The sequence below is a fragment of the Sporobolomyces salmoneus genome (assembly GCF_050403485.1).
Source record: "Sporobolomyces salmoneus JCM6883 DNA, S_salmoneus_JCM6883_v1_ctg15, whole genome shotgun sequence".
Classification (NCBI taxonomy): domain Eukaryota; kingdom Fungi; phylum Basidiomycota; class Microbotryomycetes; order Sporidiobolales; family Sporidiobolaceae; genus Sporobolomyces; species Sporobolomyces salmoneus.
The window spans coordinates 87,050-111,482 of NW_027481148.1; the positions used below are offsets into that span (position 1 = coordinate 87,050).

The 24,433-nt window shown below is 51.2% G+C and overlaps 9 protein-coding genes across 9 annotated transcripts; 5 read left to right on the top strand and 4 right to left on the bottom strand.

The window, feature by feature from the left end:
* Positions 1-68: 68 nt before the first annotated feature.
* On the top strand, positions 69-951 carry JCM6883_001327 (DUF3237 domain-containing protein; the record flags this gene model as incomplete). The annotated part of the gene is made up of 3 exons (XM_076631180.1): positions 69-217; positions 461-846; positions 923-951. 3 exons carry the CDS (start codon positions 69-71, stop codon positions 949-951), a joined length of 564 nt encoding a protein of 187 aa, XP_076488759.1.
* Positions 952-1,382: 431 nt separating this feature from the next.
* Positions 1,383-3,216, bottom strand: JCM6883_001328 (ribose-phosphate diphosphokinase; the record flags this gene model as incomplete). The annotated part of the gene is made up of 7 exons (XM_076631181.1): positions 1,383-1,520; positions 1,603-2,026; positions 2,173-2,273; positions 2,579-2,750; positions 2,815-2,907; positions 3,004-3,100; positions 3,183-3,216. The coding sequence occupies 7 exons, from the start codon at positions 3,214-3,216 to the stop codon at positions 1,383-1,385; spliced, it is 1,059 nt and encodes a 352-aa protein (XP_076488760.1).
* A 285-nt stretch (positions 3,217-3,501) lies between these two features.
* Positions 3,502-6,103, top strand: RCM1 (rRNA (cytosine-C5-)-methyltransferase RCM1; the record flags this gene model as incomplete). The annotated part of the gene is made up of 8 exons (XM_076631182.1): positions 3,502-3,518; positions 3,597-3,730; positions 3,828-4,152; positions 4,223-4,516; positions 4,582-4,970; positions 5,035-5,106; positions 5,172-5,501; positions 5,595-6,103. The coding sequence occupies 8 exons, from the start codon at positions 3,502-3,504 to the stop codon at positions 6,101-6,103; spliced, it is 2,070 nt and encodes a 689-aa protein (XP_076488761.1).
* Positions 6,104-6,736: 633 nt separating this feature from the next.
* Positions 6,737-9,439, bottom strand: MUB1 (MYND-type zinc finger protein MUB1; the record flags this gene model as incomplete). The annotated part of the gene is made up of 3 exons (XM_076631183.1): positions 6,737-7,222; positions 7,300-9,107; positions 9,361-9,439. 3 exons carry the CDS (start codon positions 9,437-9,439, stop codon positions 6,737-6,739), a joined length of 2,373 nt encoding a protein of 790 aa, XP_076488762.1.
* A 1,081-nt stretch (positions 9,440-10,520) lies between these two features.
* JJJ1 (Jjj1p) lies at positions 10,521-12,954 on the bottom strand (the record flags this gene model as incomplete). Its single annotated transcript, XM_076631184.1, has 7 exons — positions 10,521-10,646; positions 10,712-11,390; positions 11,457-11,845; positions 11,912-12,211; positions 12,283-12,631; positions 12,768-12,813; positions 12,885-12,954. The coding sequence occupies 7 exons, from the start codon at positions 12,952-12,954 to the stop codon at positions 10,521-10,523; spliced, it is 1,959 nt and encodes a 652-aa protein (XP_076488763.1).
* An 85-nt stretch (positions 12,955-13,039) lies between these two features.
* On the top strand, positions 13,040-14,176 carry JCM6883_001332 (signal peptidase complex subunit 2; the record flags this gene model as incomplete). The annotated part of the gene is made up of 5 exons (XM_076631185.1): positions 13,040-13,091; positions 13,163-13,308; positions 13,388-13,554; positions 13,636-13,729; positions 13,805-14,176. The coding sequence occupies 5 exons, from the start codon at positions 13,040-13,042 to the stop codon at positions 14,174-14,176; spliced, it is 831 nt and encodes a 276-aa protein (XP_076488764.1).
* Positions 14,177-14,481: 305 nt separating this feature from the next.
* On the top strand, positions 14,482-15,918 carry TGS1 (RNA methyltransferase; the record flags this gene model as incomplete). Its single annotated transcript, XM_076631186.1, has 4 exons — positions 14,482-14,896; positions 14,963-15,076; positions 15,132-15,209; positions 15,272-15,918. The coding sequence occupies 4 exons, from the start codon at positions 14,482-14,484 to the stop codon at positions 15,916-15,918; spliced, it is 1,254 nt and encodes a 417-aa protein (XP_076488765.1).
* A 2,715-nt stretch (positions 15,919-18,633) lies between these two features.
* JCM6883_001334 (DUF4451 domain-containing protein) lies at positions 18,634-21,300 on the top strand (the record flags this gene model as incomplete). Its single annotated transcript, XM_076631187.1, has 5 exons — positions 18,634-19,140; positions 19,214-20,857; positions 20,929-21,009; positions 21,082-21,207; positions 21,277-21,300. 5 exons carry the CDS (start codon positions 18,634-18,636, stop codon positions 21,298-21,300), a joined length of 2,382 nt encoding a protein of 793 aa, XP_076488766.1.
* A 1,541-nt stretch (positions 21,301-22,841) lies between these two features.
* SNZ1 (pyridoxine biosynthesis protein SNZ1) lies at positions 22,842-24,402 on the bottom strand (the record flags this gene model as incomplete). Its single annotated transcript, XM_076631188.1, has 10 exons — positions 22,842-23,028; positions 23,099-23,351; positions 23,422-23,496; positions 23,563-23,578; positions 23,652-23,700; positions 23,765-23,841; positions 23,915-24,016; positions 24,090-24,151; positions 24,226-24,262; positions 24,334-24,402. The coding sequence occupies 10 exons, from the start codon at positions 24,400-24,402 to the stop codon at positions 22,842-22,844; spliced, it is 927 nt and encodes a 308-aa protein (XP_076488767.1).
* Between the last annotated feature and the right edge of the window lie 31 nt (positions 24,403-24,433).

Here is a 24,433-nt window from a genome sequence, read left to right on the forward strand (position 1 = left end):
TCCTACCCGACCGACTCACACTCCATCGGAGCAACACACTCTCTTTCCACTGAACCTGCACCCGCAAGATGTCAACCTCTCAAGATATCCCCGCCGAATACAAAGATTCGTTCGCTTTATCGATCCCCGAGCCGAGTCTGAAACGTTCGTTCAGGTTGGTGTGTGATCTGGAAGCTGTTAGAAGTCTTGGAGAAGGTTTGAACGGCGATGGAGGGCAGTGAGTGTTCTGATTGACCTGAACTTCGCGATTGGAAGCTGACTGGTTGCGTCCTCATCCACCTCGTCCTCTTTCTGTCCTACTCTCCCATTCTCGAGGTCGCTCGGAACAGGTTCAAGTGAGCTACCGCTCTCCGCGTCACGTCGGACTCCCGCACATTGAAGAAAATTGAGCGCTGACTTCCCGTCGTTTTCTTCGCAAACCGTTTCCTTTCTCTCCCTCCAACACTCCTTACTCGCTCAGTTGGGTAACCTTCACAGGAGGCTACGTTTCCTCCTCCTTCCTCACGGCGAAAATCGTTCGGGGCGGACAAGACGCCCAAAAACTCCTCTCCCCCTCTCACCCCTCCGCGCCTCTCGCCGCCCAACTCTCAACCCGCTACCTCCTCGAAACGGACGACGGAGTCTTCATCCAAGTTCAAACGAGGGGATGGAGGACTGGACCTAAGGAAGTGTTGGAGCGATTGAGTCAGGCGGCGAAAGGAGGAGAGTTTGAGGGAAAAGTTCCGACGCCAGAGGAGTATAGCTTCAGACTGTTTATTGAGATGGAGACGGATGCGAAGAATGAAAAGTATGCGTGGCTTAATACGGCAATGTTCGTGGGATCGGGACTGAGGAGTGGGAGACAAGGTGAGCACTCACTTATCGGAAACTGTTTCTTCCGAGACAGAGTACTGATCATCGAGTCGACCTTTCCCGAGATTAGTTGTTTACGACGCTTATCTTGTAGAGTAGCTTATAGGTCGTGTTTTCAATACCCTTCGTCTGTTCGATTCGGCGTGCCAGTTACGAAAGAGATTCGAGATGAGACAGGCGAATACATCAGCGCTCTGGCGAACCTTTGCGACGTGAGTCATGCGGTTAGAGTCAAGCTCTCGTTCTGCTTCGTCGAGTCTGAATAGTTTGATCGGTAGCTTTTTTTCACAGAGTAGGCTATTTCCTTTTTTACACAAAGCGAGACAGTAGAATAGAATGCGGATTCAAATCGAATGAGGGTGAGAAATAAACAAGGGGTGATTGTGTAGCCATAGCATAGCGTAGAGCAGACGCGCGAAGCGATGTATGTATGTGTGTGATGAATGTCGATAGTCGTCGATGGGGAGAAAGCAGGGAGAATGGGATCAATAGGGGTTGTTTGCGGAGAGAGAGAGAACAGCCGCGTTGATCTAGTGACTACCTCGAATAGGAGTTTGAGGTTCTTGTCGTTCTTCGAAACGAGATAGTACGGATTGTTGAGGTCCACGAGCTCCTACTTGGGCGGGTCGAGGTTGAGGCGAAACCGGGTAGAAATCTTCTTGAACAGTCTATATTCGATGTCGACACAAAGGTGATCATCCCGATCAGCCTATGCGAATGAGGACGAAAAAGGAGAGAGGGGAGACTTACGACTGGAACCGAATTGAACAAAACGGAAACTGATTCTCCAAAATGACTTCTCCTCACCGCCTCTGCCAACACATGACTAACATCGATTTCTCTAACCCTCTCACACCCCTTCTTATGTTTCTCCTGAGGGATCGAATTCGTCACGATCAATTTCTCAATCTTACTCTCGTTCAACACTTTCATCGCCGGTCCACTCAAAATCCCATGCGTAACCAACGCCAACACTGACTTCGCTCCTCCGTTCAACAAGTGCTTCGCGGCGAGGGCCAAAGTACCGCAAGTGTCGGCCATGTCGTCAATCAGGATCGCGACTTTGTTTTCGACGTTTCCGACCAAGACCATTCGGGCGATTTCGTTCGCCTTTTTACGTTCTTTGTGGAAGAGAGCGAAATCTAGATCGAGTGCTGCGGCCATCGAGGAGGCACTGTTCGGGAAAGGAAGCAGGGGGAAAGAATTCGGGTGAGACGAGCGGGCGAGATAGTGAAAGAAAAGGCAGAGTTCCGATCAAATCAGTCTCCGGGCGAATTGAAGTGCTTGCGCAACATAGATAGACGAAGAGTGAACACTCACCGTTTGGCTCCTCCAGCATCGGGACTGACGATGACGGCGTTCGAGATTTCTTTACCCATCGTATCCCGAAGGTATTGAAGCATCGTCGGTTCAGCGTAGAGCTACTCATGAGAGGTATTGTTTCCGAATGAGTGAACTGGTTTGAACACGGGGGAGAGGAGGGGGTTCTGAAGCCTGAAGAAGCAAAACTCACGCTGCGAAAGGGAAAAGCAATCGCGGTCAGTTCCGGGGCAGGCTCGGTTGATCTCTGAGAAAGGGACTCACTTGTCAACAGGGATATCGAAGAATCCTTGAATCTGCGAAGCGTGTAAATCCATAGTCTGCGAGAGGAAACGGAAGATAGAAGCAAAAATCAGTTACGAGTTTCTCTGATTTCCATACCTTTCCATTCGAGTCGCGGACTCACGATGACATGATCGATTCCAGCGCCTTGTACAAGCATGTTCGCGATGAGTTTCGCCGTGATGGGAGCCCTCGATTTATCTTTCTTGTCTTGTCTCGCATAAGGGAAATGAGGTACGACCGCCGTGATCCTCTTCGCCGATGCTATCCGTAGAGTATGAGCCATGATGCACAGTCTATTATGCTCATATTCGAGTCAGTCTACACTGAAGAGCAGGCAGTGGAGAGAGGGGAACGAACTCCATGAGTGCACCGTTTGTACCGGTTTCATCCCCACTAGCAGTCGCGACAATGTATACATCCGCTTCTCGTACACTCTCATGGAACGTGACTCTACAATTCGTGTTGAACCGTTATGAATCAGTCAAGAGAAAGGCGGGGTAAGATGAGAGAGAGAGAGAGAGAAGGAGAGAATGAATGGGGACTGACGAGAGTTCTCCCGAAGGAAGGGTCACGATAGAAGAAGCACCTAGTTGGAGACCTAATCGACGGGCTATCAGGGCTGCGAGTTGAGGGTGAGAAGTACCTGATCAAGTCGAGATGAAACCGGAGCAAACGGGTCAGCTTATCTCGGCGATTGAGCGAGTGAGACCGTGGGGAGCGCTTACCGCTGAAGATCTTGAGCCCTTGTAGACTGGCCATGGTGAGGTAGCGAGAGAAAGGTGGAGAGGAGAGAGGCAGTGCGTTGCGGCAGAGAGTTTCTTCTGCTGCAAGTTTTTGGAGACGAGTCTCTTCTTACTCTCCATCTCTTGACCTCTTCTCGAGGTACTAGATCAGCGCAACTACCTCTCTCAAGCTTCAAACCCCGTGAAAACAGCCGTCCAAGCCCGAGCAGTTTCAGCAGAAAGCAGCAGAAAAAGAATTAACTTCTTTCAACCTCTCCCTCTCACTCTCCAGACTCGACTACCTGATCAGGACTAGCACAAGATGGATTTTTATCACCGGCAAGTCCCACTTCACCTCCCCACTGACTCCCTATACGAACGAGCTAACTCTCCTTTGAATCCCTCAACTCTTTGCAGTACGGCGCTTATTCTCGACTCACTCGACAACAAGAAAGGTTCGGTCAAAGGGTTATGCATGTCTGAAGCGAAGAAATCGAAAAAACCGGGAGAAGGCGCTCGATTCTTGGGAGTCGTGATCAATGTTCTAAAATGCTCGTTCTTCTCTCCCCTCTCCTCCTTCTCCCTCTCTCTACGCATGTGACGAGCTAACCACGATCATTTCGACGACGACGATGACGACGTCAATAGATCGACCTCACTTGTTACACCTATTACAAGCGACCAAGTTGATGCAACAAGAACCGACTTTATTCGTCCCTCCTTCCTCGACTCTCGCCGTTTCAAACGCGATCAAATCTGGTTCAGCTTCTTCCGCTACGAAAGCCCTCAAATCCGTCGACAAAGACTCCAACGGTAACAACGGGAAGAACAAGTGGGTCAAGAAAGTGAAAGAAGCTCCGACTCCGGAAAATCTCGCACAAGTAATGGTACACGATTTATTGTTTGCGAAGAGGGGACTCAGTTTGGCAAAGGAACATAAATTGAGGAAAAAGTTGGAAAAGTACAAGCCTGCGTGAGTACCTCTTCTCACTCAAAACTGAACGACGAGGAAATTGACATCTCGTGATTCTCGCCATCGATAGATTGGACAAGGAGAACGAGAAGGAAAAACGAAAGAAGCGAGTAGCCACCAACGAAGGCCTCCAAATCCCTCTTCCCGAAAAGATTGCGAGTTCGTTAGAAGGGATCGGAAAGGGAAAGAAGAAGGAACACGATTTAGAACGATTCGCTTCGGAAGAAGGAGGGATTAACACCGCTGGAGAAGTGAGATGGTTGAGGGTCAACACGCTCAAGTGGACGGTAGAGACCGCAGTCGAATGGTTGGAGAAAGGAGGTTGGGGAATGTTTGAAGAAGTCGATGAGATGCTCGCTGCTGCGTGAATTCTTTCTCGTTTTCCTCTTCCCCCCGGACCATGACTCACGTTCAACTGTTTTTGTATAGTCAATCTCAACCTCGAGTATTCGCACTCGACGCTCACATCGAACCTCTCCTCGCGTTTCCCTCATCTCTCGTCCTCACGACTCTCTCCGCCTATCAAGACGGTCGTCTCATCGCACAAGACAAAGCTTCCTGTATGCCCGCCTGGGTCCTCCTCGCTCCTATTCTCGCCGACCTCGAAGATGCCGCCGAACGAGGAGAATCGGAAGAGGAGAAGGAGAAGAAGGGAAAGAAGAACTTGTTGAAAGTTTTGGATGCGACGGCGGCTCCTGGGAACAAGACGACGATGGCGGCCGCTATGTTGGGGAATGAAGGGAAAGTTATTGCTTGTGAGAGGGATCAGGGGAGATTCAAGGTGTTGAAAGACATGTGTAAAAAGGCCGACGCAACGAGTAAGTCGCCTGCTTTTCCACCTCTTACACGCTAGACTCGTGCTGACTCGACTCGTACTCGTAGATGTTCAACCCATGAACGTTGATTTCTTATCGCTCAATCCTGAAGATCCTAAATTCAAGAACGTTACTCACAGTCAGTCTCGTTCCTCTCGCTCCACCTCACTGGATTGTCGACTGACTCTATCTCACGCTACGTAGTTCTCGTCGATCCCTCCTGTTCCGGTTCCGGTATCCCCTCTCGTCTCGACCATCTCGTCCCCTCCGTCCCCGACGCCGAGAACCTCTTGCGAGTGAAAGCACTCTCAAACTTCCAACTAGCGATCCTCTCTCACGCGTTACGGTTCTCCGGAGCGAAACGAGTCGTGTACAGTACGTGTTCGATATGGGAACAAGAAGACGAAGGAGTCGTCATGAGGATTTTGGGCAAGAAAGAATTGAGACAAATGGGATGGAGGTTGGAGTCGAGGGATCAGGTGTTACCTACTTGGGAACGAAGGGGGAGAGTCGAAGCGTGTGGTGGAGATCAAAGTGAGCCTTTCTCTCTCTTTCTCCTCTCGCGGGAGGAACTGTTGAGCGAGAAGAAGTACTGATCAAAGGACTACTGCTCTCGTTTCGTTCTAGATATCGCAAACTCTGTCGCGAGAGCATTACCAGAAGACGGAACAAACGGATTCTTCGTCGCTTGTTTCGTCAAGGAAGATTCGGAATCTGCAGTTTCGGCAGAATCTCTCGCCGCGGTCGAACGAGCTCAAGAGAAATGGAACAAGGAAGCTCAAGAGAACGTTGAAGCTGAGGAAGGGGGAGATCTCCAAGTTGTCGAGGAGGGAGAGGGTGCAGAGGAACAACCCGCTTTACCAGTCACTTCGAATTCGACAGCTTCGAATGGGAAGAAGGGAACGAAGAAGACGAAGACTCCTGGAACTGTCGTTCGACCGAAGGATGAAGTACTCGGAAACGACAAGTCGAAGTCGATGAAGCAGCAACCTAAATCGAACGCAAAGGTCGAATCCGACAAGAATGGTCAAGAATCGAAAGAAGGAGGAGGAGCCAAGTTGACGAAGAAGCAGTTGTACTTGATGAAGAAGGCAGAGCTACAACAGAAGAAGGAGAAGGCATCGAAGAGCGATTAGAGAGAGAGGGTGTTCGGAGGGAGGGAGATGAGCTCGTATTGTTTTCGCAAACTTGTTCGAGGTGTTGTAAGATCTATCTTTCAGCTTCTCCCGTCAGTCGCAAGAGAGTGAGCGTCGCTCGCTACGATTATGCTGGTTCGCGAAACGAATTGCGCTCAAGCAAACCTGAACCGTCTCGACTTGGCATTCTCTCGAACCATCCGAGAAGGAAGCGAAGAGACGAGGAAAGCCAAGATTGATATAGCAATATAACGAGCGAGCGAGACAGACATAAGAAAGAAGAGAATCGAAACGAGGAGTACCTGCAACAAGCGAGAAGCCAAACAAGAAGAGAGAGAAAGGGAAAACAAGAAGTTGTAGATATCGAGATATAGGAGAGAGAGAGGGTTGCAACATGAGAGAAGAGGAAGAAGAAGAGACCGGAATGAGAAACACATGCGATGAACTGAGAGGGAAAGAAAGCGAGATTAGAAAGAGGGAATGGTTTGCGAAAAGGGTTTTAGAACGACGACACAGAAAGTGTGAATGGGAGACAAAGTGCGAAGAGGGTAAGCGGAAGGAAGTGTTTTGAAGGTGACGAAGGGGAAGGAGACGATGGGGAGTCGAACGAGAGAGGAAAAGGAAGGGTGGTTTTCAAGCGTCTTGAATTCTGACTCCTTCTTGATCTCCCATGGACATCATCTCCCTCGCGATCTGATCCTCATCGATCGTCAACGGCATACCTCCCTCGACTTGTCCTTCCATTCCGGGCAGAGGGCCAGGTTGAACGAGAGGATGTTGATGATCTTGAGCCGTGATCGTTCCCGAACGATTTCGAACGGTAGGAACTCCTCCGGGACCGGTGACTGACACGACGCGAGTAGGAGCAGGGAGATCGTCCTCGTCGTCTTCGTCCCCTTCGACTGTTCGTCGATGGCGTCTCCGATGCGCTGCGGGATGAGGTACCGGAGGAGAAGAAGCGTTTGTCGGAGTCGAAATCTCGGTCGAGTCAACGGCACCAGCAGCAGCAGCTGAGGAGTCTTGATCGTTCGTTCGTCTGCGGCTTGATCGTTCATCGGATCCTTGTTTGTGACACCAAAATTTGTGTCCGTTGCCCCAACTCGCGGATTGACACGCTTTCTATTCGACGACTCGAAATAGGGTTCATCAGGGATTGATCGAACGAGACAACGACGGGATGGGAATGAAGAACGTACCGAGCAGTATTTCGCTCTCCTACATCGACGACACTTTGCAAACTCCCTCGCGTAAGCTTCCCACCTCCCGCAATTCATGTTTGCACACTGCCTAATCCCTCCTCGCTGTTCGTCCTTCCTACATGCGTTGCGCATGATCGTACAAGCCCAGTATTGAACTTCGGGCGAGAGACGAGGAGTGAAAGGGTCATCGGAGGGAGGTCGGTGCGTGAAGAGTTCGACGAGCGAAAAGATGTTGATCGAATGTAGGCGAGTGTGCGGTAGAGAGTGAGAATGAGGATGAGGATGGGAGTGAGAGTGAGAGTGATGATCAGATTCGTCGCAGTCGGAGTCATCGCAGGCGGTCAAAGACGAAGTTGAGGGAGAATGGAACACATTTCGGACGTGAGGGTATTTGCTCAAGTAGGCGAGCAGCTGAAGAGCGAGGAGGACATCTTCGTCTCGGAAATGTAGTTGTCCCTCGATAGGTTCGCTCGTCGATGTCGTCGTTGTCGTCGGAGATGCGAGAGTACTATGGGGAACAGAGGGAGTCGGGACGTGATGAGTGCGACGAGGACCTCTCGAGTCGTTCGTCGTGCGAGGTGTTCGATGAATAGCGGTAGGAGCCGGGAGGAGGTTTGGTTGAACGGTGCTTCGAGGAGTCGGTTCTCGGTGTTCCGATTCTTCTTCGCGACCACTTTGCGCTTCGACTTCAGCTTCCGACCGTTCTTCGACCGGTGATGAAGGTCCGCTCATCGTAACGTCGCCATTATCGTCCGTCACTGAGGAGACTGGTGCGAGTTCCTCATCGTTGCTGTCTCGAGATCCTTCGGCCTTGATCGATAATCTCGCGGCGACTTGTTCCTCCGCGCTCGACGAGGTGACAATCGACATGGTAACCTCTTCCGTCTCTTGTCCCGAGGAAGATCCGTTGTCGTCTCCAGTAAGGGAAGCGTCGTCGTTCGAGATGACCGTATCGGGAGTTTGAACCCGTGAAGGAGGAGCGAGCGCCTCTGCCCCTGCCGACGAAGAAGCGGCGACGATATTGATCCGAGTGAGACGGGGTCTTGTCGGAGAAGGTTGCGAGTTAACGACGGGGGAAACTGAAGTGTCGACGACGATTACGGTTCGATCTCGATCTTCGTTCGCTTCATGCTCGAGGAGTTGTTCTTGACCTTCCATCATAGCTTGTACCTGCGACAACTGTAGTTGTGCGACCCTAGCCTGTTCCGCCTTTTGCCATTCGACCTGATTCTTGACCCGTTTCCGTTCAATCTCTTCGAGGTAGCGTTCGAGAACGTGAACGACGACTTGTAAAGCTCCGGCTTCGACCACTCGAGTCCTAATCGCTTCGCTACCTCGTACTCCGATATTAACAATGCATTGAAACGCAAGAGTATAGGTGCAGAGGAGGTGTCGAGATTTGAGCGAAGGAGGAAGGAGAAGACTTGGCGGGAGGGAAACGCCTTGAGGGAGAGACGGGAGGATCGAGTCCAGAGGGTTCGAAGTGCTTGCTCCTCCTCCTCCCCCTAGTGACTGAAGCTCTCTGAGATCTTCGAGCGAGGGAAGGAGGTCGTATTCTGCGAAAGCTTTGAACGGACTCGTTCGAGCTTTCCTCGGTTTCGGCAAGGCCTTTCCCTTCCCTTTGTAGTCGGCGAGAGATGCTGGTAGAGCTGTCGGGTTCGCGCAGTTCTCGAGGATACGGACGAGTCGTTCGAGTCCACCGTCGGAAGAGAGAGATTCACGAATTCGAGCCGAAGTCGCGGTCAGGTAGGAGAGATGGGTGAGAGAGTTGACGAGTGGAAGAGAAGCGGCCGGTGCGTCGAGTGCTGTGGGGAGACGAGCAGTGAAACGAGTCAGCTAATCTTGAACGAGCGAGGAATCCATTTTGCTGATACATCGATTTCTGCCACAACGCTGACGAGTCCCCTCGATCCCTCTTCAGTCTTCTCACAGTAGCTGATCCATCCCCTGATTGTATAGTTCCAGCACGAGAATGTTGTTGTTGATGTTGTTGTTGTCGAGGACTCGTAATTCGAATCCGCAGCAATCAAAACAAGGGGAAGAAGAGGAGAGACTGACCTCGTCGATCATACAAAGAAGATGTGATACAAACACATGCTCGATTATGTGCTGTGAAGTTGAAGTTTGATTCTCTCATCGTTCAGGGAAGAAGCCGAGAGAGAGAGATGTGGTGGCGATCAGAGGGGAGAAGGGAAAGTGGGAAAAGAGGGGGGAAGAGTGGAGTTTGACTCGGTGTTTGCTGGGAGGAGAAAGTCGTGACTGGGTGAATCGGAACGGATGGAACCCGAAGGTATTTAACAGGACATGGTCGGTAGCTGGCGTCGAGGGATAAGGGCGAGAGAGGGAAGGAGAAGAGTCCGAATTCGAATAAGCTGAAAGGGTACCGCTTTGTGATCAAGCGATGAGGACGGTCTTGACGAGTTGGACCACACCGAGTCAGTATCTTACAACACGACGGGTGACGGCGCTGAACTAATAGGCCGAAGGGGGAGGAGGAGGCGAGCGTGATGAGACTGACCCAATGAGATTCGATGTCGATCACCGATTCAACTTCTGTGCTGTCGTGACGGGTGGACGGCTAGACAGATGTAACGACTGCTGAACTACCGTGTCGTATGCTGAGCAGTGCGAGGGTGATATCCGTTTGCGGCGAGGGGGTGAGAACGGGAAACTGCTTGGACAGGGCCGAGACTTTACAGTAAGCGGACTCGAATTTCGAACACACAAAGTTGTCGTAAGTGTTGACGCTTTCGAGCTCTTCCTAGTAGTCCAAAACGACGTAGAATGGTCGATCACGGTCGAGAAAAGGCTCGCCCGCTTACAACTGCAAAAAGATTCCGAATTTATCTCTCGGTTTTCACTTTCGTGAGTGTTTTCTTAAACTCTCTCGCTCCCCATTGTGCTGTAGTGATCGACGACGGCGGAGAGAGAGAACGACTCGGTTTGACGACTAGTGCGGTTCGACACGCCCCTTTCCTGATTCTATCGTGTTCCGTATTCTGGAATTGATCAACGGTTCGAATTCAAATCTCATTGAGAATTCTGAATCTCTATATGTCAGTCTGACGTCCTGTAGCGAGAAAGGTAGAGAAAGACGACCGGAGCGAGCGAAGGAAGTGCGGTCATTGGGTGGGAGAGAAGAAGAAGGTGACTTGAGAACGAAAAACGACGAATGTTGCGAAATAACGTTTGTGAGCCAACGACGACATGATAAGCTACTACCGTTTTCCTTTCTTCTTCTTACCCCCTGATACTGCTCCTTCAGCCAATGCATGTCCTGTGTCGTTGATGTGGGCGAAGAGTTTTGACCTCGAAGCGAAAACTTCTTGACAAACGTTACAGCTCTGTTCGGCGGAACGAGTCCATCAGCTTCAACCTTTCGCGACAAGAGTATGCCTGATTAACTCACAACTTCACTCCCGACCCCTTTCGACGCAGCTTCCTTCTTCGCTGCTTCGCGAGCTCGACGTTTATCCTTCTTACTCATCTCTTCCTCCTCTATTGGCGCCGAGTCCGCTTGATCTTCAGGTTGAACAGTCTCTAGTGTTGCTGGTGTAGCGCTGCCACTTTTGTTCCCAGCCGCTGCCCGTCGTTTCCCTTTCTTTCCTCGTTTTCCTCCTCCTCCTCCAAAAATATCATCTTCGCCTTCGAGACTTTCCGGCCCGGGAGTTCTCATCTCTCCTCCGACGTCGTCGTCTACTTGGTCTATATCTAATCCTGTCGATGGTAACGCTTTCTTGCCTTTCCCCTTCTTTCTTTGATTCTTCCTCTGAGTCGCCAACTCTTCTGGCTCCACCTCCGCTTGTTCCCCTGCTGTTTCGTCCTCGACATCGAACTCTTCATCGTCCGAGACAGGGACAGAGCTGAGGACGTTCTTCTTCTTCTTCTTGTTCTTTTTGCTCTTCGGCGCCGGCGTATCCTCTTCATCGAGCGAGAGGTCTGCGAGATCGATGTCTAGCTGAGCTGAGGGAGTCGGAGAAGGAGAACGAGACGAGGATGCGATTGGAGGAGTCGTGAACAAGGGAGGTGGTGGTTCGGTCGAGTCTAAACCGAGCGCTTCATCTTCTGCTTGCATTTCTTTGATCAGCCTGAGCGCGAATCAAGATGAATCAGTATGCACGACCTAGTTTACAAGCAAGAGGCAGAGGGCTCACCGATCGACATTCTTCAGATGTTTCCGGCTTCGCTCGTGATCTTCCCAAGCTCCTCCACTCCTATATCCTTTACTACAAGCCTCACACCACACTCTCTCCAACTCTTCCTCTTCTCCATCCTCCCCGTTTCCTCCTGCTCCCTCGTCATCATCAAGTTCACTCCCTTCCTCCCATTCCCTCAAAACGTTCTCCAAACCTTGTTTCTCGCCTTTCTCCCAATCTTGCAATTGGGCTTGATAATCGGCGGCGGCTTGTTCTCGTTCTAGCGCTCGAGCTTTCGAGGCGGCCGCTAAAGAAGCTTTGATTTCGGCTGCCGCTGAAGCTTGAGCCGAAGGATTCGAAGTTGAAACGTATCTCGGATCCCGTCTTCGGATGAATAAGACCAAATTCTACTCAATCCCCTGTCAGTATAGCTCAGGCGTATCGGTGTAGCGAGAGGAGAAAGAGGTACTCACTCGCACAGTCTCGTTATATTCTCGTTTTTCCTGTTGTCTCAACCTCTGATTCTCCTTCTCGATATCTCTTCTCATGTACCTCGGCATCCCTTCCTCGATTCGATAACTATCTTTCCAGCTGAAGTCCTTCTCGGTAGAGAAATTAAGCCAAGTTTGGTAGAATCGACGGAGATCTGAGGTCGCTTCGGGAGTTGAAGGGGGATTGGAATCGCCGAAAGAAGGGTAGAGGTAAGGAGAGGACCAGGAAACTTCGTCCGCTGAGATGAGAGAGAACAAGGTGTTGAAGGTCGTGAAGAAACCCTGAATCGAAACGATGTCGAGAGATCATCAGCACGCGGAATCGAAGTCAAAAGCGAGCAAGAATCACTCACGGTGGGCGAGTCATTGTATCCGTTCCAAGCGGAAGTGCTGAAGAACTTCATCAAGTGTTGAACCTGTAACCCTTTGTCGGGTCTTCTGCCTTGGGTCGGTTTCGAAGGAGGTTTCGTTTGACCTCTTCGTACTTGATCGAAGTAGTTCATGTCGGCTTCGGTAGTCGCTCCATCGTTCCCTTGGTTGTTTCCGTTAAGGATATCGTCGACATGGTCGTCGTACCAAGCTCGCTCTTGATCGTCGCTCAAAACTTCATACGCTTCTTGAATTCGGCTGAATCGTAGAGTCGCTCCTTCGACGTCGTTTGGGTTTTTGTCCGGGTGTTCCCGTAATGCGAGGGACCGGAAACTGGACAGTGCGAACGACAGAGTGAGCTCAAGGTACTGACAGGAGATCGGAAGAGAGAGTTTGCTGCTGAAGTGAGGGTCTTTCCCTCGAATTCACTCATCTCGCAGATGGCCGGTCTGATTCTAAAATGACTTACGCTTTCTTGATCTCGATAGCAGAGGCAGTACGTTCGATCCCGAGCACTGTGAAGATAGCAGAAATTAGTGTTGAGCGAAAAATGCCGGAACTTCGCTAAGAGGTAGACGAGACTCACCTTCGTAGTGATCCAACGGTCCACCAGTTCCACCGCCTGCCCTTCCCGGAGTCGATCCATTCGCGCCCATGACGAGGGAAAGTTAAGGAGATCAAGATGTTCGAAAATCGAATTTCGCTTCTTTACCCTCACTCCTCTATCGCCAAACTCCCAGAATGGGCAAGAAATCAGTCACGAGTAAAGGCAAAGAGCCCGCAACGACCCTCCGTAAGTCTTCTCACTTCGATTCCGTTCACACGCAAACCACGTCGCTCAACTTTCATGCTCTCTCCAAACAGCTGAAGACCCGGAGGTAGAACAACTCGCAGCCAACGAGAATGCCGTACAGAATGAAGACAGATGGCTACCACAGCTCGAGGTGATCAAGGTCAACCCTTCTTCCCTTGTCGAACTCAAGACTGCTCTCGATGATACCGTCAAAGAAGTTAGTTATCTCCCTTGATACGTGCTTTAGACACCTATCCTTGTCCCTGAGCTGACCGTGCGCCGGAACCACGAACCAGTTCTTCTCTTTACCTCGACACAATTTCCAAGTTTCGCATCAACACGAAGACGTGAGGCTTTCATTGGGTTGGAGTTCGGTCGTGATAGCACTCGGAACAACTTACTACGCATACAAGATGGACGATTTCCAGGGAACGAAAAGCTGGGTCGCACTCGGGGTAGTTTTGTGGGTTGACCTTTTTCCCCTCTATGCTCTGTGATCAATGAGCTCGCCGCTGACCTCTCCTCCGTATTCGGGACGAGTTAGATATGTCGTACTGAATACAATACTAGCGCTCTATGTCACCTACTTTGAGAAGAACATCATTTGGGTCGGAAAACGTCGAACTATCGCTTCACGAGTGAGTTCTACTTCCGCACTCGATCTCGTATTGAGGATTGAACTGAAGTCGAATTCCTTGATTGTGAACCTGCAGATCACGACGGAACTACTCGAAATCTCATCAATCGCGAGCTCATCCCCCTCAAATTCGACTCAATCTTCCTGGATCCCGTTTCCCCTCTCCCTTCTCGCTTCCTCTCCTCCCTCTCCCACTGCCGCTTCTTCAGCCTCCAGTTCCGACTCCACAATTCCAGAACAGCGATACCCCTTGTACACTTTCACTCTGAACTACACCCATTCCGCAAACGCGAACAAATCTCTCCTTCATCAAGAAACTCTCGTCTTGCACAAACACGTTGGAGAAGTGTTCGATTCGGAAGGGAGAATTGGTCGGGATCGAGTCGAGAAGTGGTTGAAGGAGGGTTTGGAAAGGATTACGAGCGGGAACAAGGAGATCTCGAGGTGATGTCGATTCAACGGGAAGAGGATTCGCGCACCTTCGTCACTAGGGTCGTGACCGCTCTGTCGTCTGTACTGTAAAGACTCGATAGGGTCAGAATATCGCACGATCTGACGAAATGAGAGAGCTCGATGTACCCATGTTCGAGCGCAAGTGCGATTCGGACGCCGTCTCTCGTTCCCAGAGTAGAGCTCCGCGATTCTGGTCAGTTTGCACAATGAGCATGCGGGAATTGTCGAAACGCGAGTGAACCAAATCCACATCTTTGCGAAATTCCGATTTCAGCTCAACTCTGCCTATCTCGACTCGGAATGATGCGACCTGGCAGAAAGCACAACTCGATCCTGAATTCACCTATCGTCCGAGGCTTGATCAATCCCGTCAAGACGATCATCCCTTCATCTTCGACTTCATCTCAATCCTCTTATTCCAGCTCAACGACGACTGAGACCCCTCGAGTACCGACAGGAGTGAATCCATACCTGTCTATCATTGCCCAGGAGCGCGGTGAAGAGCTACCCGAACCTTCGCCAGAACATCTGATTCCGACTCAACCGATTCCGGTACTCTCGACTCATTCAGATCCGAAGGGCAAGGGGAAGAAACGTGCGAGGTCGGAAGAGGATAATGAACGCGAGGAGGTAGAATGGGATGAACGAGCTGGAACGAGGTTTGGAGTCGTGACGAGGTATTCAGAGGAGAATCTGCCGCGAGAATTGGAAAAATGTAAGTCGCTCTCTTCTCTTTCCTAGTCCTCGAAATAAGCTCACGGGGAATGGGTGTGTGCGATAGATTGGGCTCAGCGATATCGCCTGTTTTCGAGGTTTGATGAAGGATGCGAAATGGATCGCGAAGGATGGTATTCAGTCACCCCCGAGAATATTGCTATACAAATTGCAGAGAGGTGTACGTCAATCTCGATTTCCCTTCGGACGTATCACGCTGACTCGTCGTTGTACAGGTCGGAGTGGAGTGATCGTGGACGCTTTTTGTGGAGTTGGCGGAAACGCAATCAGTTTCGCTTTCACTTGCGAGAAAGGTAAGCTCGCGACAAACTGTATGCATGAAGCGTAACTGATGATGATACGCTCGCGAAACTAGTGATTGCATTCGATACCTCGAAAGTACGTTTGGCTTGCGCGAAGAGGAACGCGGAAATTTACGGAGTCGCAGATCGGATCACGTTCATTCACGCAGACTGGGTTACCTGGACGAAGGAGTACATCAAGCAGACGGAACGAGGCGAGATTCGGAAAGAAGACGAGATCGAAGTCATTTTCCTCTCACCTCCCTGGGGAGGGATCAGCTATCAAACTCTCGGCACTTCGACTCCCTCCTCCGCGATTGATACGCCAACAACGAAGAAACGAAGGATAGCAGCAATTCAAGACGTCCCTCCTACTCCGACACCTCAGCTCGATTCCTCTTCTTCCAACGATGTTTCTCCTCCCGCCTATCCTCTCTCGGCCCTCGCGCCCTTACATGGAGCAGAGCTCTTGAACCTCGCTTCTCAAGTTACACCTCACATCGCCTACTACCTCCCTCGGAACGTCGACCTGATCGAGGTAGCGAACCTTTCACCGCTGAAACCGGGAGAAAGTGTGGGAGGGAAACGAGAGCGGGTCGAGGTCGAAGAGGAATGGATGAGTGGGAAGTTGAAAGCGGTAACTGCTTACTATGGAGGGTTGGTAGTCGGAGCAGGGGGAGATGATCGGGAAGATACGGAGGATAGTGAAGAGTCGGAGTAATCGCATTCTTAGCGGAGTCTCGTAATTTTCGCTTCCTCGCTTAATGTCTTCGACTACGGCACCATTGCTACTCGACGTCTTTCGCGTGCGCATGGGAATCTCTCGTGAGTGACCGCATCAATGCTCGTTTTTTCTTTTCCGTCACCTTTTTTTTCCTCTCGAACGGCGACTTCCAACAAGTGGTTCTATACGAGCTGAATACTTGCAGGACTGGCTCGGGATTTCGTCTCGCTCGTATATACTAAATGAAGGACTCAGGCTCGCGCGAGACCAAATTGTCGAGGCCACGTTCAATCGATGAAGGGGCCTACCGCACTTACGAGTCTTCGCGCCTCGCATCTCGCCCCATCGCCTCTCGCCTCGGTTCAGGTTGACGAACGATGAAGGAGGGCGACGACAGTACCCAGAAGAAGAGGAATAAGAAGGAACCACAATATCACTTTTCACACTAGAAGATTTCGTGTTTTTCTTTCGTCGTTCCTTTTCAAAGCGCGGTCCGCGACTGTTTTGCAGGCCGCACGGTTCGCTCTCTCCTGCACGATCTTCTTCGACGCTTCTATGAGCTAGAAGTCGACTTCGAGAAGGAAGTTCACCATCGTAACTTTATCTCATCTCTGCTGTCCTGTATGTTCTCGACGAAGCCTATGTACGTACGGTACAGATGTTGACCACTACAGCACAATGAACTGCAGGACTTTGACATTCGCGAAATTTTGATGACACAGACCGAGCTTGATAAGAAAAAGCTCCAAGTTGCTTTCATTTTGGCGATGTTCAAAGGTACTGAGAAGTGTTCCACGAAAAACGACAGGGTCATTGCCTTGGCATACCTCTGAAACTTGCTACTCAGGAAAGCGTGCGCAAGTGGCTCTAATCTACCTTACTTTATGTAGCTACTGTACTCCTCTGTACTGTACTGCTATCTATTGCCGTCTTCACCGAGTTCGCGTGTCCGAAGGTCACAATGTTGGGCTCAAGAAGACGGAAGAACAAAAAAGTGAAAACGAGGTTAGACTCTGGAAACCGCCTCGTGCTCAACGGCTTCTTCTTCCGCTCCTGCGATCTTCCACTTTCTGTCGATTCTCTGACTACTGTGTAGTCGTCGAAGCTTTTGCGCGATTAACGAAGGCGGCTGAAATCAGAATTTCCCCTCTCACGAACTTTCCGAGTTGCGAGGACACTTCCAACGTTAACGACGAACCTCTCGGCCTTGAGCGGGACCACTGTAGCTCTTTCATTATGAGGACGAGTCGCCGAACTTGGTTGGAAAGGGTGATTTCGCGCATTGCAGGGTGGTATTCATTCTTTCTTTCGTTTGGGCCGGCGCCGATCAGTTCTCTCTCTTTGTCATTGCGTCAGCGCACGCCTTCGATACGGCTTTCTTCAGTGAGCTCTAGGTTCCCTCGTTCGGGTAGAGCCTCTCCCTCCCTCCCAGCTGTCTCCTCGATCAGCTTTGTTGTCCTAATCCCGCTTTGTTCACACGCAATTTTTCTCCTTCGCGGCGAAGTTTGCTCCGAGAGAATTGGCAGGTTCGGCGCTACTAGTGGGCCCGAGCAACTCCCTGTCATTGGGAACGCCGACAGTGTATTCTTCAGCTGCTGTAAACGAGAAAGGAAGGGAGGAAAAGAACGAAAGGTCTCGAGCTTGCTTCGCTTCCGAAAGAGCCTCGTTGGCTGTTCAGTGTCACAATTTCACAATTTCACGTTACAACTCGGAGTTGGATTCTGTATTGCCTCGGGTAGGAGATGATTGCTAACCCCAAATCGCGCGAAGTCAAGTTGGGTCGAAACGCAGTGAGCTTGACGCTCCGAGCAGGACTAGACACCTTGATCGAATCTACCTCCGTCCAGAGTGAGTGGTCAGGTGAGCCTAGACTTGAGCATGCAATCAGGTAGACTTGAGCATGCCTGATTGCATGCTCAAGTCTAGGCTAGGTCTCGCGAATCAGAGACTGGATTCCACGAAGGCCAACCGGTACGGAAAGGCAGCGACTATTAAAGTTGTCTGCACAAATTGAGAGAAATGAAAAGGAGGAGGGGAGGAGGTACCTCGTCCCTGAATCGCTTCCGAAGTCCGAGGTTCGACTTGAGAGGTTGAATCTCCTGCGCCTGTAGGAGGGAGAACTCTCTCTTTGCTGTCATACGGAGTGCTCGAATTCTCCGAGCTGTGACGATCCTTTCCAGCAACCTCCCCTAGCCAGCTACCCTCGTAAGTTCCCTCCCTCTCTCTCTTTACCCCTCTCCCTCCCACTATCTTGAACGTCGACGTTGAAAGATTTCATTCTTCCACATCATCTCGACTTTCGACCTCTCCTTCCTTTGCGCGCATCTTCAACCTCGCCGTCTCACAATCACATCCTCTTTCCTCTCTCTCTCTGTGTCCATAGGCGATCGCAGGAATTCGACAGTTTTGGCAACAAGGACAGGCAGGACTTGAACTCATTAGGAGGAACCACCTTATCTCGAAGCCGTCACCTCTGAACCCCTCTCATACCTCGATCTACTCTCAATCGTTCAACTCTATTCGTCTCGGCTTGCAACCTCTCTTTCGGTTTCGCTCGTCCTTCCCACGTTCTCAAAGTCCCCTCCTCGTCCTCCTCCTCTCTCCCTCATCCTTTCCGAATCTCCTCCCTCCTTCCTCCCCGGCTTCGACCAACTTCCTTTCTCTCGACTACTCGCCATCCGCTGATCGTCAGCTCAGGTTCAGTTCGAAAGAATGCAGACGCAATCTCAGCCTCGACCCACCCCAGGTCTCGATCACTGGGTCAATTCGGGAGAAGCTCCAGTCGATCAACCACCTTCCCCTCCGAGTCCGTTGTCCCAAGGAGGTCAAGTCGGAGGATATGAGAATTCTGATCACTCTCATTCGAATTCGGGAGGTGGATCGTCGTCGGGTCATCACTCTCACGAACCATCGCTCGAACATGCCCTCTCGCTCCCGAATCCTCCTCCCGCTCCTCCTTCTTCTCTCCCTCCATCTTCGTCCGGCTTGTCTCTCGCGTTCCAATCTTCACCTCGGACGTTCGACTTTCGCAATTCCGGATCTCAGCCTTCTTCGCTTCGAACCTCGTTTAGCTCGTACGGCAATTCAGACGAAGCACTCGACTCGTTACGGAGATCTTACTCGACGACGAGCGACATTCGTGGAACGTTGGAAGAAACTCGGTTAGATGCAGATCCTCGTCAAGCTGCAGAACAGTGGGCGATGAACAACGGCAGCTACGTAAGTTTTCATCTCTTTTCCTTCTTCCGATCAGATGAAGCAACTTAACTGACGCAAGAATTCATTTACTCAGGTTTATCCTTCAAGTCGCCGGGAAAGCGAACCTTTGACTTTCGCTGCTTCTTCAAGATTTTACGAAACTTCAGCCGGTCATCAAACACATCGTAGTTCGCTACCGTACCCTCTCGAACGAGCAGACTCTCTCCCGATTCGTCGCCTTCGTCGACACCCTCAACCTGGTTCTCCAGGCTGGTCGAGTACAGCGCCGAGTTTGACGGATGGTTCGACTTCACCTTCGACTTCACGCAGTTCCTTCGTCGAAACTCCTTACCTCGCTGAAGACGTCGCTGGAGATCCTCGTTACGTTCATTCGCATCCTCCGCAACAAGTCGGAGGTTACCCTTTCCCGGACATGTACCACGGCGGTCCTCCTCCGATCTCTCGACATTCGATCAGTGGTCCGAGCTACCAATCTTCGTCTGGATCTTCGACTCCCGGTCATCCCTTCGAAATGAACCGACACGGTAAACGACTCTCGGTATCGCACGACAGTATCGAAGGCGACCGGGCTCTCTCTCCTCGACCCCACTCTTCTTCATTCGTCGGAAGCGTACCGAGTGCCGCTCCTTACGGCTCTCATTTCGGTCTACCGGATCCTCCGAAGTCGGCCTACGATTTCCGACCCGAATCAGCTCGAGCGACTTCTCCTCGAGGCGGAGTTTACGATATCGACGAAGCCCGTCAAGTCTTCCTTCCATTCTTCCCGCATCAGCAACCTCAGCATCATTTCGATCACCAGGCTCAGCAGCAACAACATCATCGTGATCATCAGCTCCCCGCCTACCCTCCTTCGCCTTCTCTCGATCTCCTCCCTCCTCACGACGGATACGAATCTATCAAGAAACGACGCATGAGCAGTATCGGTGGAAGTTCTGGAGGAGCTCCTTCACCTTCACTCGGCAGTCGTCGCGAGGCAGCTTCAGAACTCCACCTCTCGGGACTTCCTCTACCAGCTTCGTCGTTACCCTTCGATACCGTTCATTCTCACCATTCGAATTCACCCTCGTATCAGCATTACGAGCACGGTTCAGCTTCTTCATATCCTTCCTCTCAACCGATTCCGTTACCGCAACACCCACAACCTCGAACACCGACTAGCGCGCCCGCACTCGTTCGTAACGGATCTTACACCGGCGTTTCCTTCAATTCGCCGGCTTTCCTCGACAACCCTCCTCCTAATCTCCTCGACTCGCCGATCGGATCTCCTTACAAGCACGGTCACCCGATTGGTGGTCCTCCTCCCGTTTCGCCTCCGATTGAACCTCCCGGTGAATTACCTCATCCTCCTCCGTCGGCCGCTCCTTCTTCTGGCTCGAATGGACGACGAGGATCCGTAGTGGTAGAGAGTGTGGAAGTCGGAGCAGGAGGAGGAGGAGGAACCGCGTTCATGGATCCGAATTACCCGATCGATAATTTCACAATCTGTCATCGTCGACCTCCTCAAGCCGACTTCGAAGTCCCTGATCGACTCCTCCCTCGAACACAGGATCTTCGGTTCGAGGAAGATCAGTACACACCGCTCTGGGTCCGACAAGAAGGCAAGGACAAGGAAGGTCGGTGTGCGCTGTGTCCGGGAAACGGAAAATGGTTACAGTTGAAGAATTCCGCTTTCTGGTACCATCGTCAATTCCAGCACGGTATCAGTTCGAGCAGTGGAGTGAGTTCTGCTTCGTTCCTCTCTTCATCATTCGTTCACTCGCTGATTGTTCATTTCCTCCCTCTCGACAGCATTATTTCCTTCCTCCCCTCGAAACTCGCTTAGACGCCGAAACTTCAAAGTGTCAGGGACTGTGTCACATGTGTGGCGAGGTGAGTTCCTCCCACTGTCTCGCTCGTTCAATCTGCTCGAGCTCACTCCATTTCCTCGATGTCGTTTCGCAGTGGAAACCTTATCAAAACCACAAAGGTTCTTCAAACTCTGCCGGAAAAGGACCTACTCCATGGTTCCGTCACGCTCACGAATGTCATCAGTACTTCTCGCCGAAGAAAGAAGCGAGAAAGAACATGGTGAGTCGCGACTTTTTCTTTTCTTTTTCCTCTTCTGCTTGTTTGCTTACAATGTCGTTCCGCACATAGAAACTCGCTCGAAGCGTCAATTAGGAACGTCCATTCACGACTACCATCATTCAGCCCGCAATCGCATTCTTCGACGCCCTCAAAAAAACGCTCTTATGCTTTTTACCCATTTTCGCCCGTATAACCTTCTGCCTTTTCTTTACCCTACTAATCGTTATCCTCGGCCTCCGCCTTTGCATGGTCTCCCTACCATCTTGATCTACTACACCTCCTCTATCTGTCGCTGTTTCTGTGTCCCCATTGTTGTCTCTTTCTAACTCAATTCCCTCCCTTCGGATTTACGATCTTTTACTCTCCCTTCTTTTGGCAGTACACGCTTTACGCATTACGTTCTTTAGTACTGTAGATACCTTTCGCTTCATACCGCCCATTCTGTTGGAACCCTCGAACCGCACGTTTCGAACAATTTTCATCTTCCTTTCTCTTCTCCGATGGCGTCCGACTCAGTTTCTCTGTCTCCTCCGCCGTGTCTGCCGAGGTCGTACCATAGACAGAAGCGATCTTCCTGCCGGAGAATTTCAAGTCACGGAGATCCCTCTGGCTCTCGGAGCAGCTCTTTCAAGTTGACTTTTTGTCGTCCAGAACGTGGTAATGCTCTGAGCGGCAGTAGAATACAGTATGTACGAGGACGATCGAAGAAGCTCGGACAGTGAAGTGTTTGAACGATGCGAGGCCTGAAAGACGGACTTGCGCTCGGTCGAGTTACTTGCTCCTGACAGGGTTCTCGGTCCTTCGTTATCGAATATTACAGAGCTTCGATAAGCTTCCACAGACAAAAGGGCGAAGATCGCGACCGGAGTATCTGATTCTCCTCAAGCTCGAGCGACACTATCTACCGAGCAGATTGCGTCCTCACCAACCGTCGAGGCACAGTGAGGCAGTGGCGGATTGGCAGACGAGAGGAAGATCGCGAGGAAAGATTCGCTACAGTAAGATGAGGATCAAAGCGTTCTCCTCTTTTTTTTCTGTCTTTCACGTTCAAGTTGTGGGCTGCTGATCTTTCAGAGCAGGACGTGGGTACCCCTCCCCTGTCTGTCGACGGAACGACGTCGGAAGCCTCTGCCTAGCGAGGCTCGCGGAGACGAGAGTCGAGAACGAAGGTGAAATTGCGAGAAAGGTCTGATCATTCCTCGGTCTCCGCGTCGTGACCCACCCACTTTGGTCTCGAGCTCGCTTCATCTAATCTACGCGCGAGAGTCAGTCGCACGAGAACGAAGAACGGTGTGAGGTCTTGGCTCAATATCCCTGCAACGAACCGGGTCGGACTCGCGCGTGACGGTAATTGCGAACTGACTCGCATAACATACCACCGAGAGACCATGTAAGAAGATCTACGACATCTTCCCGAAGGTTCGGTTCGAGTGGGAACGACGAAGACGCCTCGAAGTGGGACCAAGGAGAGAGAGAAGGTGGTAGAATAGAAAGTAGTTACACGGAAGAACTGCTGAGAAAATTGCGAAGTCGAAGGGAAGTATACGGAGTGAGTTGAATGTCTACAGAGAGTGGCGGTGACCTCCTCTTTTCGTTGGAAAGATAGTGACGAGAAACCGGTGGATTCGATAAGTCTAGTAACCTCGATCGGCAGTCATGACTTTTCCAGCGTCGGCGCCTAGTCGAGATTCTCCCTTCATACCTTCACCGAGACCGCAAGAGATTTCAGCGAGCTTGTGGGGATCTTGGTAGTGAGTGACGGCGAGAACGACGGCGCGAGCGAGTGCTTCGGGGTTTTCAGATTTGAAGATACCAGATCCGCTGCGGTCGAGTCGATAACGATCAGTCTTCGGCTCACGAGAATGAGAGAAGAGAACGTAAGAGAACGTACACGAAGACACCGTCCATTCCAAGTTTCATCATCAAAGCGGCATCGGCGGGAGTGGCGATTCCTCCAGCCGAGAACATGACGACTGGTAGTCGCTTGAGCTTGGCGCATTCCCTCAAGAGTTCAACGGGGGCAGAGAGTTCCTTCGCCATCGAGTAGAGTTCGATTTCGGAAAGAGTCGAGGCGCGAGCGATTTGAGCGTTGACTTGACGTGCGTGTCGAACGGCTTCGATAACGTTTCCAGTTCCGGCCTCACCTGGATCGGAGAGTCATGATCAATCAGCTTGCGTCGAGAGCCGACGTAGTCAAGGACTTGAGGCACTCACCCTTGGTTCGGATCATCGCAGCTCCTTCACTGATCCTGCGAAGAGCTTCACCGAGATCTTTGCATCCGCATACGACTGTGTCGAGTATGAACTGTAGTCAGTATGGATTTGGACCAAGGAAGGAAGCACTTTGAGACGAACAAGGAACATCGAAGTCCTAATGTCGAAAACGAAAACGAAAATCAGTAACGATAGACTTCGGGCGGTCAGAATCGGGAAGATGGACTCACATGTTTGTCGACGTGGAGAGAAGGATCAGCGGGAGTGAGAACTTCGGATCTTGGTACAGAAAGAATAAACCGTTAGATTCGGCTCTCGTAGCAGAATCATGAACGATGCTCACTCGTCGATGTAGTCGACTCCGATAGCTTGGAGGATCTCAGCCTCAACGATGTGACCGATACGCGACTTTGCCATGACCTGCGAGTTTGAAGGACTCGGATGAGCTCGACCGTTGATTTGATGCGAACGGGAAGGAAAAATGAAAACTTGCGGGAATCGAAACGGCTTCCATGATCTCCTTGATCATCTGAGGGTCACTCATACGAGCGACACCTCCGTCCTTTCGGATGTCGGAAGGAATACGTTGAAGAGCCTGTCGCAAGCACACGAGACGATGAGCGACGGAGAAAACAAAGGAGACGACGGGCAGAGGAATCTTGACTGACCATGACGGCGCAAGCTCCAGCTCGTTCGGCGATCTTGGCTTGTTCAACGTCAACGACATCCACTGCGATGGGAAAGAGTGTAGGTAGGTCAGCGGCAGCCCGTCGGCATGCAGGAGATTCGGTTGCGAAGACTCACTGATGACACCTCCCTTGAGCATTTGAGCGAGTCCGGCCTAGAGAGAGGGATGTGGTATTGAAGGTGAGCATTCGGAGATCGGCTAAGACTGAGAGCTTTCAAACGAACCTTGACGGCGAAAGTCGGGCGAGAGCCGTTCGTGGCAGTAGCAGCAGATCCGTTGGCAGAAGGAGACATGGTTGAGTATGTGAGAGTAAGGCGGCGGTTT